A 17,500-nucleotide genomic window follows, 5' to 3' on the forward strand; every position below is an offset into this window, starting at 1 on the left:
AGGTATCCCAGCATGCTTTGTGCAGCACTTGGGGTCATTTTGATAAGCACATATCCACCTTTAGGTTCTTCTTTAATTCAGTAAACCTTTTTTTTGTTTGGAATAATTATTTCAAATGAAAAGTTACCCCGTGCTGGGTGACCTTTGACCTTTGAGTCTGATAACCTGAGGGATGTTTTTCTTCTTTCCCGGTCACCTCATTGGCCGATCATTCACAAGAAAAACCAACCAGACGCAAGACTGAATATGAGCCTCATCCCACCCAGAGGTCGTCTCCTGTCCTCACCCCACCCCCCCCCACCCTGCCCTGAATTCCCACTAAAAATCCCCCCCCCCCCCCCCCCCCCCCCCCATCTCACTCTCATTACCTGCCCGGCAGACCACACCACCAGGAAATCATCTTTCATGCTAAGTTGACCCGACCAACGCACCGTGACTTCCCTCTGACTCCCCGCCATTCCTCTTCTGAGAGGCGGCACAAGATGAGAGAGAGGCGGGAGGGCGAGCGAGTGTGGGGAGTGGGGGTGAGGGGGGGCTGCCCAACAGTTTGTCCTTTATGGACGAGTTAAGGATGAGTGCGTCCCAAATGAATCAAAAATGAATGATTGAATCTGGGAATAACTCGGCGGTTGGAGGTGATCAGCGGACGGGTCCTGGTATGCAGCGGGGGGGGGGGGGGGGGGGGGGGGGGGGGTGGGCAGAGGGTGAAGCCCCCGTGTTACAATAGGCTGACGTCTCCTCTGGGTTTCCTGACATCTCTGCAGTTAAGCTGTCAGCGCCCGGCGAGCCTCAGATTTAATGAGGAGAAAACATCGTCTGCGTGGTAAGTGTTCGCAGCAGCTGAACCTTCGCACCCGCCCGCCCGTCCCGCTCGATCGTCTGAGGAGCAGAGGGATGAGCGCGGCCCCCCTCTCCCACCCCCCTCCTCACCCTAAGGATCTAACCGGTGGATTACCTGACTCGGGGGCCACTCACGCTGAAGTGGAAACAGATTATTGCCGAGTTACCACCTCCTCTGATTACAAACTCAGGTGACCTCTGACCTTTTGTCTGAAAGCTCCGGAAACCAAAGACCCCTCCCCTCTGAGTCCAGTTTGAGACCCCCCATCAGGGGGATCATTTATTCTAATTTAAGGGGGAGAGATATGGAGTTTCTTATGTTTAAAAACAAGAAGATTGGAGATGTTTCACTTTGTTAAATAAAGAGTTCAGACGGATCGTTACCGTGGTTACTCAACGAGACTTCATCGATACCGCCATCTTTATGTAGACAAAGAGTGAAAGAGCCGCCCACCGCAGCGTGTGAGGCACAAACACATGTCCACACATCTGATGAGTGATGCTGCAGCGCTGCAAAGGGGACGACATGTTGTTGTTTTTGTTTCCATGATTTATCCTCGAACAGGAAATCAAAGAAAAGTGGATGAAGTCTGTTGTGATGCAGCGACCTCACATCCTCACGTTGTGGAGTTAAAGTGCAGCGCCTCTGGCAGGCCATGCAGAGCGGCGGGCGGGCGAGGGGGGGCGGGCGAGGGGGGCGGGGTGTTGTGTAATACCTTCATGGTGTGTTTATCTGTTATCGTTCATCATTGTTGTGTGTGGTGTGGTTTGTGTAACAGAACATTTGTGATGTGCAAAACATGTCATTAGTGGCCGTGATCGGTATGTCGTCCTCTGTTTACACGCCGTCTCTTTATTACGCTTTATAAACAGTGATGTCAGCTGACTCCACATCGAGTCACTTCTCGCCCTCAGGGACGATAAAAGTCAAACGTTTGATGTTTGAAAAAAAGAAGTCTCTCTTTGCATTCTCTGCAGCTCCAATAAACCCCAAGTAACTAAAACAAAATCAATCAAACGGTCTCCATGACGACCCGCCTGCGGGCGCAGACCCTCACCTCTCTCACAGTTGGCTCCGGAGTAACCTTCAGCGCAGGTGCACTGGTACTTGTCGGGTCCCGTGTTGATGCACGTCCCTCCGTTCAGGCACGGCTGATGAGTGCCGCAGTAGTTCAGATCTGTGAAAAGGAAGCGATTCACACGCCGGCGTTAGTTTGTTTTGAGCCCCGCCCCCAAACTGAAACAAGAGAAGGGGAATTCACCTTTATCGCAAAGATGGCCGCCCCAGTTGGTGTCGCACAGGCACTGCCACGGCTCCCCACAGGTGCCGTGGACACAGCCGGGGTGGGGGATGCACTTGTCACAGTACTGTCCCTGCCAGCCGTACAGACACCTGCAACACACACACACACACACACACACACACACACACACACACACACACACACACACACACACACACACACACACACACACACACACACACACACACACACACACACACACAGGTGATCAGTCAGGTCTAATAATCCCCGTGGTACCAACACATGCTAATATCTTAATCTTCTGTTTATTCCACATTCCTTCACGAGCAACAGGCTGTAATCTGAACTTAATGAACGCCACATTAGCATAGAGCATAGAGCTGCACACAGAAAACAAAGAGGCAGTATTCAGGCCCACACAGCCCGCCTGCGTCTTAAAACACCACAAATGAATCTTAAGCAGCGGGGTGTTTACGCAACAGCGTGCAAACAATACTTGGCGAGCGGGGAACAGAGGAGCATTTAACGTTTTACCAAACAGAAAAAAAAACAAAAAACAGTAAATTACAGTTCCAGTGGGACCTTTAGCTCGGCTAACATTAGCATGCGGCCAGACGCTCCCTTTAACAGCTCTGTGCCTGTGGCTTGGCGTCCTCGCTGAGAGGATTGTTCAGCCCTCCTCTGAGACTTTCTCTCTGCTGCTCATCCTGGTTCCCATGAGTCAGGAGTCAGGCTCGTGCCCCGAGGAGGGGGAGGGGGAGGGGAGGGGGAGGGGACGCAGCCTGCTGACCGCTGACATGTCCAGGTCCATAATTACACAGATAAAGCTGCCCCTTCTCTTCCTGGGCTCCATCATTAAGAAGGCAATAACCCCGCCTCACTGATAAGCTCGCTCTTTAAAAAGGTGACCGTACAGTGTCTGCCGTGGAGCCACAGGAAAAGCCCCCCCCCAACCCCCCCGACCCCCCTCGAGGGGGAGCCGGAGCGCTGATTAGCCCCAAGAAACGGATGGACTGTAAAAATAAACGCGGTGGTTAAGTAAACCTCAGTCTGTGATTAAAAGAGGCTATTCTTAAAAAGTGTGCTAATCCTCTCCATGAGAAGCGGAGCAGACAAACCAACGGGGACGTGGCGAGATGCGGACACATTTTAACCCTCATGTTAAAAGCCTGTAAGTCAAAATGAGAGCATCAAACATACGCTGCTTTCACTGTCTGAGTTAGCACAAATCCATTAGAACAAACTGTGACTCAGACTGTTTATTTTAAACGCTATGTTACCTTTGGATCATTAAAACACACCGGATCGTTAAGTTCAGCACATTCTGACTGCAGACATGAAGTTAGTGATAACCACGCTGCCAACGTGTGCTTCTTCTTTTGCTCGCAGCGTCTTAAAAACTGACTCAGGATCTGTTTATTCATTTTTTTAAAGATTTATTTTTGGGCTTTTTGTGTCTTTGATGGACAGATAGGACAGCTGCCGACATGCTGCCGTAGCCTTGAGCTAACGTTGCTATGTCCTCCTGTTGTTTTACTCTGTGCTAATAAAAACCCTCGCAGCGAGCTCGGCTCCTGCATCAGAGACGTTTCCCATCGTTTGGGCTGCAGCGTCCCAAAACGAGTTAAAACATTTCAACACGGCCACACCTGTGCGAAGATACACCTGTGCGGGGAATAAAGATATTCACTCTGACACACGAGCGTTTCCAAGAACAGCGATGATGTCAGAGGGAAAGACAACAAACGACCCGATCGTCTCACACTTTGATTTATGACTAAATGAGAAAGCAGCCGATGGCTCAGCTGAGAGTTAGTCTGCAGAGGTGCTGCGAGGTAACTTCTGAGTGTTCAGGTACAGGTGATCAACTCCTCGAGGCCTTTGGCGTCTCATGAAGATCCCAAAGTCTCTGGCCAACTAAGACGAGAGGAGACGCTTTCTAAACTGCAGAAAATAAATGTTGTCCTCGTTTTGGTTCTGAAATGTTGCCGGTGCTTTTTGTGCAACATAAAGTGTCTTTAAGTTAGCTTGCAACAAAGACGTCCATCTTTGTTGCGGCGGTATCTAAACAATAACCAGTTACTGTGAAGACCGGTAAATATGGCCGATTGACATTCCTCATCTAACTGATTTAAACTTTAGAGCAAAGTCAACGTTCTTCTTCTTCTCTTTGTTCCAGGATGAAGGAGGAGATGTGAGTGTTAACTCTCACACAATGCCCGGCCCTGATATCCATCTTTGGCGGGCTCTTCCTCTGGCTGTGAGTATAAACAGCATTAGGAAGCCATTAGCTGCACAAACAGAACACTTCATCTGAGCGGTACCGCGAAAAACACGTCAGCCACATTTTTTCAACATGGACTCTGGTCTCAGTTAAGACGAAGGGTCGTCATGGCAACAGAGTTTTAAACTTAGATATCATACCGACAATTATTCAACCATAGCATACCTGATGCATCACCATGGCAACACAAATAGAAGTCCCACATACTCAATATTTGGTCACACGCTGTGAAGGAACTCAACTTTGCATCGATTTGAGACTCCGGCGTCAGTTTGCCTCTCTCAGGCTCGTACAGGGAGAGACCCCCGCCATGACAGAAGTAATACCAGGACACAATCCCTGCTGAATCATCCACACCACATGCTCCAGCCTCAATCATTAAAAGGCATTTTTATTGATAACAGACTGTTTCAAAGCGAGGAGCAGCCTCGCTCACTTACTTGCATCCTCCAGGCTCCTTACAGGACCCGTGCTCGGTGCTGCAGCCTTGGCGACATATTGCTAGAGGAAGAAGAAGAAGCATCATCATCATCAGTGCCTGGTAACTGGAATCAAACATAGCTCAGTTTTTAATTACAGCAGGAGATGATAGAACTACGAGCCTCTGTGTCATTACAGGCTGTGAAAATAATCACAGCTGTCGACAAACAAACCGAGCTGGAGAGATATTTCATACTAACTCGCCCGGCCTGATTTCCTGGGAATGTGAGAGTTTATTTCTGGTCATGAAAAGCTTTAATTGAATGGAAAAAGGGAACAGAGTTCACAAACAAAGTCGTCCATTGATTGCAACACGGCGCTGCAGCAGACAGTGGATCAGCATGAATCACTGATTACAGTCTGAAGACTTGATCACAGGGATGAGTCTCAGTCTGGAAGTTTCCACCTGAAGGGATCAGAGTCATCGCTCCGACCTGCTCACCTGTGTTGCAGTCAGGTCCGGACCAGCCCTCCAGACACGTCTTGTTCCCGTTGTAGTCACACGTGTAGTGCCCGAAGAACTCGTCCCGGGGCCGACAGAACTTGTTGCAGCCGAAGCCGTAGTAGTGCTCGTCACAGCTGACCCGGATCTGGTACTCGAACTGGGCCACGGGGCCGTTGTGGGTCAGCTTCTGCCAGTGTGGGCTGGGGTTGATCATCCCCGAGTGAAAGGCTTTCTCGATCACCTTCCCATCAGAACCTGAAACATTAAGAATGACACATCAGCACCAACTGCAGACTCTTTATCATCCCTCAACTTCAAGTGTTTTCACACAAAGTGGAGCTGCAGGAGTTTAAAGCAGAGTATAATTTACACTGCACATAACCTTCAACTTAACAGACGTCCTTGATCCTCTTATAGGTGTCCAGAGGTGTTTGTCCTCCTTTCTGCCAGGACTTGGGAAAGACGGGTGCAGAAAGTCTGAGTGTCTTTGTCCATAATGCTTTTCTAAAAATGGTCTTTTTCTTATAAATTGATCATTTACTGCAACATGTGAACAACAGAACCGAGGAGCTTACTGTTTCTGAATCAAGCAAAAAGAAAAACAAGATGTAGAGGGTAGGTTTTCATACAAGATCTTACAAGTTTTACATATTTAGTCCATATTATATAAAACTTTTCTTGTTGTACTCTCTGAGGGAGAATGTTTTCTTTTACTTTCAACCTGTCTTCATGTTTCCTGCCAGCCCCCTCCAGTACATGCTAAGTGGGGGTCAGCTGATGTGCGAGCGCAGCAGGTGAATATGTGAACAGCTGACTCTTTGAGAAGCGACCTGACCCTGAAGTCGTCGATGATTTCTCAGAAGGCTTCAGCGACCGTCTCCGGGGGAATGCAGCATCCGACATGACGCACTTTGGGAGTTACAATCTCCACCGCAATCATACAACGGGAACCCAAAAATGCCCCAAAAATTTGGACACAAATTGCAGAAGATCTGTTGGATAGCAGATTATATGTAATTAAAGCAACTATGTGTGCTGCAGAGGAGGAAAAGTAGAAGGAGGAAATGCAGCAGAGAAAAAAAAAAAGGAAAAGGTTCGTCTGTAATGAGCGCTCTCCTCGGCTGGTTTTCTCACGCTCGCTCTCCAGCTCGCCCCGCTCACTTTCTGATTCTCAGGTTTACAGCTTGAGGATATTACTGCTGCCCTCTGGATCTACACAGAGGACAGAACCACAGCCGCCGTAAATTACAGCGTGAGGACACCAACGCCACAGTCACTGCTGGGAAGACGGCCAGAACGCCATCAGCACTTCTCTCACTTTCTGACTCGATTAATACCACACACACACACACACACACACACACACACACACACACACACACACACACACACACACACACACACACACACACACACACACACACACACACACACACACACACACACACACACACACACACACACACACACACACACACACACACACACACACACACACACACACACACACACACACACACACACACACACACACACACACACACACACACACACACACACACACACACACACACACACACACACACACACACACACACACACACACACACACACACACACACACACACACACACACACACACACACACACACACACACGGGAGAGAATGAATATGTCACAGCTGTTATTTACCGCACGGAGACATGCACAGAGGTGGCTGACCGCCGGGTGATCCACTCCTCTGTGATGATGCAACGCAGTGTGTGTGGGCGGCTGTCATTTATTTACTATGCTGGGGTGTATATGGGGAGGGGGGGGGGAGCTGAAATCACAGTGCCCGGTAACATTTCACAGCCGTGTGGAATCCAGAGCTCAGCTGTGTGGCATTTCTCTACTGACCGCCGGCCTGCAGTGTGAGGAGTAACACGTCCTCTCTACCTGCTGCCGAGAGAGAGACATACATCACACCAGCTTCACCGAGCTCAGAAAGGTCACAAACGAGCTTTTAAACCTGAGAAATATAAAACGTCTAATCTGTCAGAGGGACGACTTTCTCCACCGCTGAATTCTCTGATAGAAACGTGGAGCGAGGATTCAAAACAAAAATTTTTTTTTTTACAAATTAAATTAAAGCAGAACTCAAGATCTAAATGTGATTTTTAAAATATGAGTCATCTTCATGTTGAAGCCGTCCAATCAGAGCTCAGAGTGTGTACATTCAGGGGGCTTTTCACACCACTGCCCTAATGGCTCTCTGGGGAGCGGCAAATACAGCAGAAAAGACCGAAACCTTGTTGACCTCGAGCAGACCCGAGCATAAACAAGCATGGGGACACGGCGGACCCTCCCTCAGCTGGAATCAGCACGCCGTCGCCAATCCGACCGCCGAGCAGCAGGAATCCAAGTGCACTTAAAAAACCGGCAGAAAAAACCAAACCTGGCAAGCAGGATTTAGATTCAGCTCGTTACCGCCCACAGTCATGGGAAGAACGCCCGCTGAGTTTCAATCGGTGGGGGGGGGGGGAGCTGCACATACTCAGAGCTCGGTCTGCAGCCCACCTGTCTCAGAGGTAACCATGACCTCCTCCTCCCCCCCCCCCCCCCCGGTACGATCGGTCCCGATGAACTCTCTGTTTCACGCCTCAGTGACAGTGAGACAGTGTGACCCCGACACGGGCTGGCAGCACCCGCCATCAGTCATTGGCCAAACTAAAACATTTTCATAGAGGGCCGAGCGTTGCCCCCACCTCGGTGCTGCCCCCCCCCCCCGCCTCACTTCCTCCCCTCTGCCTGCACCCCTCCTCTGCCCTGTCCCCACTTCTTCCCCCTCGCCTCCTCGTCCCTGCTCCCCGCCTTACAGGCACCTGTCTACAGACACACAGACACACAGACACACACACACACACACACACACACACACACACACACACACACACACACACACACACACACACACACACACACACACACACACACACACACACACACACACACACACACACACACACACACACACACACACACACACACACACACACACACACACACACACACACACACGGAGTTCAGAATAAACTTCCTTTTCTGACCTACACGACTCCTCCCAGACGTGGCTGTGAGTGGGGGGGTGGGGGGGGGGGGGGAATGGAGATGGCGAGCACTCACCGCTGGTTTCATTGTTGAAGTCCAAGGCTTCCACGATCAGCGTGTAGGACCTCTGCAGGAGACGAGAGAGAAAGAGGATCAGGATCATCAAAAACAGAGACATGAACTTTTCATCATGAAGTCAGGAGTCACACAGAATCTGAGGGGAGCGTTGACGACCTCTTGTTCCTTAGCAACCACACAAACTAAGAGGGAGTCACATGTTCTTTAGTGTCTTAGATTAAAAGTCCTGAAATGTTTCAGAGCACTGATGGGATGAGGGTCGCTGTAATGTTGGAGACTTGTTTTTGATTATTTGGTGCAAAATGAGAAGAAAAAAACGTGTTTTAGTTTTTACCAAGAACCTCAATTTTATTTTTCTCAACGGGACATTTGAACACATCGTGATGACATTTGATTTCCCCTAGCGGCTGTTTTACCAACCCAACCCTGAACGCATCATGATGTTACCTTATGTCACCTCGTTTAGTTAGGTAACCAGCTTCTGGGTGATCTTTACACGTCGGCTTTGAGTGGAGGAGGAAGAGGAAGAGGAGGAGGAAGAGGAAGAGGAGGAGGACAACAAGTACAAGACTTAGGAGGAGGATGGGGAGGGGGGTGAGGACAGTCCTGCAGCCCCCCACAGTGACGGCGGTGTTTCAATCGAAGTTGCTGCAAATTACGTGTTTTTAATTCTCAGTGCTGAAGTTCTTGTTGGCTGTTAATTCCTCTTTATTTATTTATTTCTGTGATTTGATTTGAAAGACGAGACTTGATATATAACACTAAGTTAAAGGAGCACAGACACTCGACAGCAGCATCCATGAACTCAAATGTTTGACTGATTTGGGGGTTTAAAAAAAGGTGAAACTAATCCTCTTCTCTGCTGATGAAGAAGAGTTCAACAGTTTAAATAGTTAGAACCCTCGTCCTGATTGATATCATTCATCTCATCTATCATCTGTCTGTTTTGCTTTCAGACCTTTTGATTCAAACTTAAACTCATTGAGTCTTCTCTCTCTCTCTCGCAGCTCGTTGTTTCCCACGGAGCCTTCCACTCACTAATCTCACAACAAGAACCTGGAAGCTGCTAACTGTTCAAACAATGCTCCAGCTGAGCTGATTAACGGGGGATAAGCTGGTCCTGGTGCAGGTTTCTCTGCGTCACTACGATTAGGACCACAGACTCATGGAGGGCTGGGGTCCTGCTGCAGACCTATCCAGGCTCAGGTCCTGCTGCAGACCCAGCCAGGCTCAGGTCCTGCTGCAGACCCAGCCAGGCTCAGGTCCTGCTGCAGACCCAACCAGGCTCAGGACCTGCTGCAGACCTAACCAGGCTCAGGTCCTGCTGCAGACCCAACCAGGCTCAGGACCTGCTGCAGACCTAACCAGGCTCAGGTCCTGCTGCAGACCCAACCAGGCTCAGGTCCTGCTGCAGGTCATATGATTGACTAAACAACAGGCACAAACAGAATGATGCTATAAAAAGGATCAGATCAAATATAGAAATATAGAACATAGAAAATGGATCGGAAACGTCTTCATGTTTCTCCCTTTGGAAACTTTTGTTCTGAGAGCAGCACGAGAGAGACAGAGACAGAGAGAGAGAGACAGAGAGAGACAGAGAGAGAGACAGAGAGAGAGACAGAGAGAGACAGAGAGAGAGAGAGAGACAGAGAGAGAGAGAGAGACAGAGAGAGAGACAGAGAGAGACAGACAGAGAGAGACAGAGAGAGACAGAGAGAGAGAGACAGAGAGAGAGACAGAGAGAGAGAGAGAGAGACAGAGAGAGACAGAGAGAGAGAGAGACAGAGAGAGAGACAGAGAGAGAGACAGAGAGAGAGAGAGAGAGACAGAGAGAGACAGAGAGAGAGAGAGACAGAGAGAGAGACAGAGAGAGACAGACAGAGAGAGAGACAGAGAGAGACAGAGAGAGAGACAGAGAGAGAGAGACAGAGAGAGACAGAGAGAGAGAGACAGAGAGAGAGAGAGAGAGACAGAGAGAGAGACAGAGAGAGACAGACAGAGAGAGACAGAGAGAGAGAGACAGAGACAGAGAGAGAGACAGAGAGAGACAGAGAGAGAGACAGAGAGAGAGAGAGAGACAGAGAGAGAGAGAGACAGAGAGAGAGAGAGAGACAGAGAGAGAGACAGACAGAGAGACAGAGAGAGAGACAGACAGAGAGACAGAGAGAGACAGAGAGAGAGACAGAGAGAGAGACAGAGAGAGACAGACAGAGAGACAGAGAGAGAGACAGAGAGAGAGAGAGACAGAGAGAGAGAGAGAGAGACAGACAGAGAGACAGAGAGAGAGAGAGACAGACAGAGAGACAGAGAGAGAGAGAGAGACAGAGAGAGACACAGAGAGAGAGACAGAGAGAGACACAGAGACAGACAGAGAGAGAGACAGACAGAGAGACAGAGAGAGAGAGAGAGACAGAGAGAGACACAGAGAGAGAGACAGAGAGACAGACAGAGAGAGAGAGAGACAGAGAGACAGAGAGACAGGGAGACAGACAGAGAGAGAGACAGAGAGACAGAGGGAGACAGACAGAGAGAGAGACAGAGAGACAGAGGGAGACAGAGAGAGAGACAGAGAGACAGAGGGAGACAGACAGAGAGAGAGACAGAGAGACAGAGGGAGACAGAGAGAGAGACAGAGGGAGACAGAGAGAGAGACTGAAGTCTGCCGGCTTCACTCCAGAGGGCCTGTCTTGATTTCAGCGCTCCTGAAAACACTTTGTCTCTCTCAGAGTTGGTGTAGCGCTCACACCGATATCAGCTTACACGTTTCACATCGCCCTGCGTCCGCGGTCACGAGGGAACCAACAATGCTGCTGTGAGCGCGCACGACTCGACCGCCTCGGAGAGAGAGAGAGAGAGTATGCGATTGTGAGAAAGTGTAATCCACTTACAGTCCTCCAGCTTCCACTAGAAACACCTACTTGTTATATTCACACACACGCCGGGCCCCCAAGCAGCGCTGCTCCGAGGCATTTCAGACATTCTGCTGCGGCGCTCTGCGATGACTTCATGGTAAACAAACCTGCAGCAGAGGAAAGCCCCTGTTCACTTTCCACTGAAACAACAGCTCCACGACTCACTCCTGACGCCTCGCTTCTCTTCTTTCATGGCTTCACCTTCTTTTTGTCAGACACTCAACTTTCCATTTTTTCCTCAGCAGACGTTCTTCTCATCGTGTGCCAAAGTTTCAATGCAATCAGGGCGGCCATTACTCGTAATGCAGGCTCATCAGCAGCGCAGACTTTACAGTTCATCCTGACTCATTATTGGCTGCGAGGGCTCGATGTGAGTGAGTCAGAGGTAATGTGATACCTCGTCATCCACCGCTCTGACCCAACCTTGTATTAACACTAAGAACAAGAGTACTCTGGCTCCTCTTCCACGTCCAGCTGGGTCATGTTCCTGATCCGTCCAGAACTCCGTCGCAGGACATTTAGCTCCTTCTCTCCACAAGGAGACTCACTTTTACAGCCTTTACTACTGCACTTGAATGCATCATTCCAATCTGTGCACTGCCCACGCACACTTTTTTGGGTACACACACACACACACACACACACACACACACACACACACACACACACACACACACACACACACACACACACACACACACACACACACACACACACACACACACACACACACACACACACACACACACACACACACACACACACACACACACACACACACACACACACACACACACACACACACACACACACACACACACACACACACACACACACACACACACACACACACACACACACACACACACACACACACACACACACACACACACACACACACACACACCCATTGCAACATTAACTTGACGTACTTGTGACTAATATGAGGAGGCAAAAAAAACCTTGATTTAGAAATGAGTAAAGACAAACGACCCCTTCAGTGACCTTTGGAACAATCAGAGCGTCACACACACACGCTGTGTTTACAGGCGGTTAGACGAGCAGCAACAATGGCGCCCAGCCAAATCCAAAACATCAACACGCCCGCTTCACCTGCTGCACGACAACACTCTCACACTGCGCCGATGAAGGGCGAGAAAATATCATTAAATGAAAAGTGTGTGGTGGACGGTTTCAGGAGGAGTTCACTTTAATGGGTTATTATCGACCGCTTTCTTTAAAAGGAAGACGCACAAGAACATGACAGTCACGCCCAAAGCCTGCACGGTTTGGACCTGCCTCGACATGGAAGTTGTTGCAGCACGGAGCACGTCGTCATGGCGACCGTGAACATGTACTCCGAGTCAAACGTTGTTTTCTTTGCTGTGAAAGCGGCCGAATGTTCACAGGCTGAGTTTTCTTTAACAATAAAAGTCCTCTTGGCTCGATGAACGAGAAGCGCTCGGCGTGATTTTCAACGTTTAGTTCCAGACCAAATAACGGCTTCCAGAGAGCGAGATACAGGCCGACTCCTCCTCCACTAACACTCCATAACTCCAGGCGGTTATCAGCTCTGAAGCCTCTGCCACTGCCAGGTTCACTTTTCCCAGGCTCCCAGCTGACTCACAGCTTCTCTTTGAACTGCAGAGCAGAGCACACACACACACACACACACACACTGACTGACACACACACACACACAGACACAAACTAACTGACACACACACAAACTGACTGACACACACACAGACAGACTGACACACACACACCCAAGAGCAATAAGTGTGGCCATATGTCTCCTTATCTTTCCTGTCCAACAGACGAGCAACATGCGTGATAAAGATCTCTCCAGAATCACAACGACTCGCCCAAAGAACACGACCGACTCCTCTCAGTAGGGGAATTCTCACACACACACACACACACACACACACACACACACACACACACACACACACACACACACACACACACACACACACACACACACACACACACACACACACACACACACACACACACACACACACACACACACACACACACACACACACACACACACACACACACACACACACACACACACACACACACACACACACACACACACACACACACACACACACACACACACACACACACACACACACACACACACACACACACACACACACACACACACACACACACACACACACACACACACACACACACACACACACACACACACACACACACACACACACACACACACACACACACACACACACACACACACACACACACACACCAATTTGGAGGCAATCTTAAAAAATATGTGAAGAAAAGTAACAGGAAAAAGTCAAAGGTCTTCAGATTAAGAGTGAGCACAGAGGAAACACAAACAGCACATTCAGAGGTTTGTTGACCTCTATCAGAGTTCCTGACTCAAATCTCATCAACAGCATCAAAGTGGGATCCAGCCAATGATTGGGACAGCTCAGTAACACACCCTGTTAGCTGCACAAACCTCAGGCTCAGTCCTGAAAAGAGCACTCTTATAAAATCAACCGACTGCGCCGACAGAGCGGGAGGAAGGAATGCATTGTTTGAGAGATTTTCATCCCAACAAGACTCAAGAGAAACACTTGATGTGCAATCAAACAGCTTTATTAAAGAATACACCGTTAGCTCCAGAGATAGGACAGAACCCGCACCCCGAGCAAGAATCTCACCACCTGCCAAATAAAACAAGACACACAGTTTGGATCTCTCACAAGGCAAACAAGATGAAAACATGAAGCCAGGAGAGAAAACCAGGAAGTGTTTCACTGAACAGGCAGCCAATAGGGTCACTTCTACAATTCACTTATCAGACTCTTTTCTCCAAAGCGACGTACATCAGAGAGTAAGAACAACACAAGCAAGGATCTAGAAAAAAGGGAACAATGTCAGTAAGAGCAAACGATCAGCTTTGAGTCTGATTGGACACACAGGTGCTGACAGGAAGTGACCAGAGGCAAAGCACAACATTGAGGGCAGTTCTTGAGAGCTCTAATCAGTATAGAAACCATCTTATAAGTCGTCGTTATCAAACAAAAACCATCATCATCATCACCATCATCAATAATATGGAGACCATCATCATTAAGTTAGTAGGTATTCATGAAAGAGCTGGGTCTTTAGCTTTTTCTTAAAGGTGCAGAGGGACTCTCTCTCTCTCTCTCTCTCTCTCTCTCTCTCTCTCTCGAGAGAGAGAGAGAGAGAGAGAGAGAGAGAGAGAGAGAGAGAGCAACACGTTTCTTTTCCCTTCTTTCACTGCACTAATTTGCTCTTAACTGCCACATCAGAGCAGACGATATAAAACAAACATGTCATTACTCCCACGGCCGCCCGCAGCACTCAGCCTCCGGGCCCGCCGTGCATTGGTGTGCAGCGACTCACCTGATCCCTCACACGGCTCCGACCTGTCAACAAATCAGTTCACAGGGAAGCCAACAACACATCTGAGGTCTGAGCAGACACGCCAGGATTATGTCAAGTCAAGGACTGGGGGGGGGGGGGGGATTAATTAAATTTGAGTAGAATTAAGAGCGTCAGTGAAGAGATCAACTGGTGTGTGAGGAAGCAGAGAAGACAATCCAGCATCTAAAGAAAAGTACTTTAGAAGTGTCAGAAAGTCTCTGAAATCAGTTTGGAAACTACGACAGACTACACACCGATCTGAGTTTTCTGCTCGTCAACAGGAGACAGAAAGTCGACCTGTAGACGCATCATGACTAAAGGACAGAAAACATGAACACTTTGGGGCTAGAGGACTGTTAGCTGTTAGCATGCTCAATATTATTCAGACCCAAACATCTGACCAGTGACACATGAAGGGTCGTCAGGATATCACATTCATAAACATTGATGCATCGGGTCCTTTAATGACTCAAACATGCAGGTGAACTTCTGCACCTGGATTCATGTTTACATCAGGAACCAGAAAATGTTGCTGCCACACAAAGTTTTCATTTCTTTTGACGCCATGACGATAAAGATCCTCTCCTCTCACATGTCTCTTTCTGTACGTCTTTGTGTAATTTAAACACTTCTTCTCGCAGCAGCTTTATGTTAAAGACATGACTGCAGGTTTAAAATCAAAGTTTTGATACTTTTTGACATCATGGATCATTACGGTAACAGAGATCGTTCGGTTCTAAAACGTGGAATTGAACAGTATTGAACATTTTGTCTGGCTGTGCACTCGGGGGCTGCTGCATGAAGCGTTTGTGCCTGTCTCCATGACAACAGTCTGATGACAACGGCGTCTGTATGACCATCACTGCATGTTGGATATGTGAGAGCTGAACAGCAGGTGCAGAATGAAAACAGTATTTTAAAGGTTTTCCTTTTGTTTTGCATTCTGTGTGAAAATACTTTCCTGCAGCTGTCCTCATACAGATGTGTTTGTTATAACACTGACATGTGATACTGCGTCCATTCTTTGTTCCTGTCCTCATATCTGACCCTCAACCCAATTCAGGTGACATGAAGGAAGAGAGGAGAGAGTTCGAGCTCCTCAATTACACACACTCCTGACTCATGTCGACGAAAAATAATCAAACATATCGAAAAGTACTGAAGATTTGGAGGGAGAGAGAGAGAGAGAGAGAGAGAGAGAGAGAGAGACATCAACACTGAATCATTTCAAAACTCTGCCATCTTATTTGTTTAGTTCAATCTGTGTCCGGCTGCATATTTTCTGATCATTAAAAATTAAAACACTCCGACATTTGGAGCCCTGGATTCTATTTTTTGTTGCCAAAGTATCCAAAGTGATGTTTGAAATCATTTGATTTGACTAGAGCTGTGTTTAAAGTTTAGAAAGCTGGTGTGGTGGTCTTTCCTTGTGGGGGTGTAATGTGTTGAAATGTGCTGATCTGGCCACAGAGCGGAGGTCACAGTTTGCCCCGAGAGCCGACTCCATCACTGCTGAGTCTACTACAACTGCTTCCTGTTGCTTGCCCTGCGCTGGCATTACAGCTGCACGGCCTCCATTGTGCTCTGTAATCCTCCCTGTAGTCACTGAGGGCGCTCCATTGTCCCCGCTCGATACACTGTGAGGACCCTGACTCCTCTGTGGAATAAAAGCAGACACCGGTGGATCCACATGGGGCTTCCCCGACCAGCCGCGTGCTAACGCTAAAGATGTCTGGCCGTGGTCGTCTTCCAGCTGGGGGGGGGGGGGGGGGGGCTCTCCTCCTACCTGATCTAAGCACATGTGTGTAGCCTCATTAAGTGCAGCAGTTACCGTGGGTGGCAAGGTTAAAGCGATGAAATGCCTGGGGTCCAACCGAGCGTGACTTAAACAAAGCCCTTGGCCTGGACAAGAGGCCAACTTCATGCAGCTCACAAGAGAGGATGGGGGGGGGGGGGGGGGGGGGGTACAAAAAAAACCCGCTGCATGAACTCAGAGTACCCAACAACCCAGTTGCACCTCACTGCCATCTGTCCACAACAGCCAATCAAGTGATGAAAAGCACGAAGAGTGATATCATACCCAACCTGACGATTGTTAGTGTGCACTGAAGGAAAGCACTTGAAGTGAAGGATGAGAGAAGCTAACGAGCCGCTCTGCTCTTTACAAACTCCTCATCTCCACCATCACATAGATTTACTGAAACATGACAGATCAACCACACAGCAGAGCAGAACTTTTAAACCACCTGGTTTCACTTTGTCCAACAATCTCCAGCTTTAAGAACGAGCAAATTCTCCTTCAGTTCTGGGACGCCGTTTAGTTTAAATGTGATCAATATGTCAGAAAGAAATTATTAAAGCTTGCAAAGACCTCGACCCAGAACAGGCAGCGGTTTTCATTTCAATAACAACAAACAGAAAGATGAAACTAATCCGTCTCCCAGAGTCTGATGCCAACTCGCTGCTGCCATGGCGTGAACAAAAACAGAAACCTTTGTCTTTTCAGAAAGGTGTGAGGCGCCAGAGTCTAAGAGCAGATACAGAACACACAGCCTCTCAGATTGCATGCTCACCCTGCTGAGAACAGTGTTGACTGGGTATCGGATCGTGGAGCTGAAATCTGTAAGAAAGCAGATCATGAACCGTCTTCGAGCTTCGG

At 48.6% G+C, this 17,500-nt stretch overlaps 2 protein-coding genes across 3 annotated transcripts in view; both read right to left on the bottom strand.

Annotated features, from left to right (window-relative positions):
* The window catches only part of LOC132976059 (protein SLX4IP-like), an 18,751-nt gene extending 17,189 nt beyond the window's left edge, over positions 1-1,562 (bottom strand). Inside the window, exon 1 of the mRNA XM_061040995.1 lies at positions 1,462-1,562. Coding sequence (XP_060896978.1) covers positions 1,462-1,562 — 101 coding nt within the window. The remainder of the gene's footprint in view (positions 1-1,461) is intronic.
* LOC132975104 (protein jagged-1b-like) overlaps positions 918-17,500 on the bottom strand; it is an 18,430-nt gene continuing 1,847 nt past the window's right edge. Inside the window, exons 1-6 of one of the 2 annotated variants that reach the window (XM_061039412.1) lie at positions 17,415-17,500; positions 8,480-8,531; positions 5,312-5,569; positions 4,830-4,890; positions 2,103-2,233; positions 918-2,018 (exon numbers count right to left, since the gene is read on the bottom strand). The exon at positions 17,415-17,500 is cut by the window's right edge and continues 248 nt beyond it. In XM_061039412.1, the coding sequence (XP_060895395.1) occupies positions 1,768-2,018; positions 2,103-2,233; positions 4,830-4,890; positions 5,312-5,569; positions 8,480-8,531; positions 17,415-17,500 (839 nt within the window). In that variant the 3' untranslated portion in view covers positions 918-1,767. The remainder of the gene's footprint in view (positions 2,019-2,102; positions 2,234-4,829; positions 4,891-5,311; positions 5,570-8,479; positions 8,532-17,414) is intronic. The other variant, XM_061039411.1, reaches the window with a different exon arrangement.

Source organism: Labrus mixtus, chromosome 6 (genome assembly GCF_963584025.1).
Source record: "Labrus mixtus chromosome 6, fLabMix1.1, whole genome shotgun sequence".
In the NCBI taxonomy this organism is placed as follows: Eukaryota; Metazoa; Chordata; class Actinopteri; order Labriformes; family Labridae; genus Labrus; species Labrus mixtus.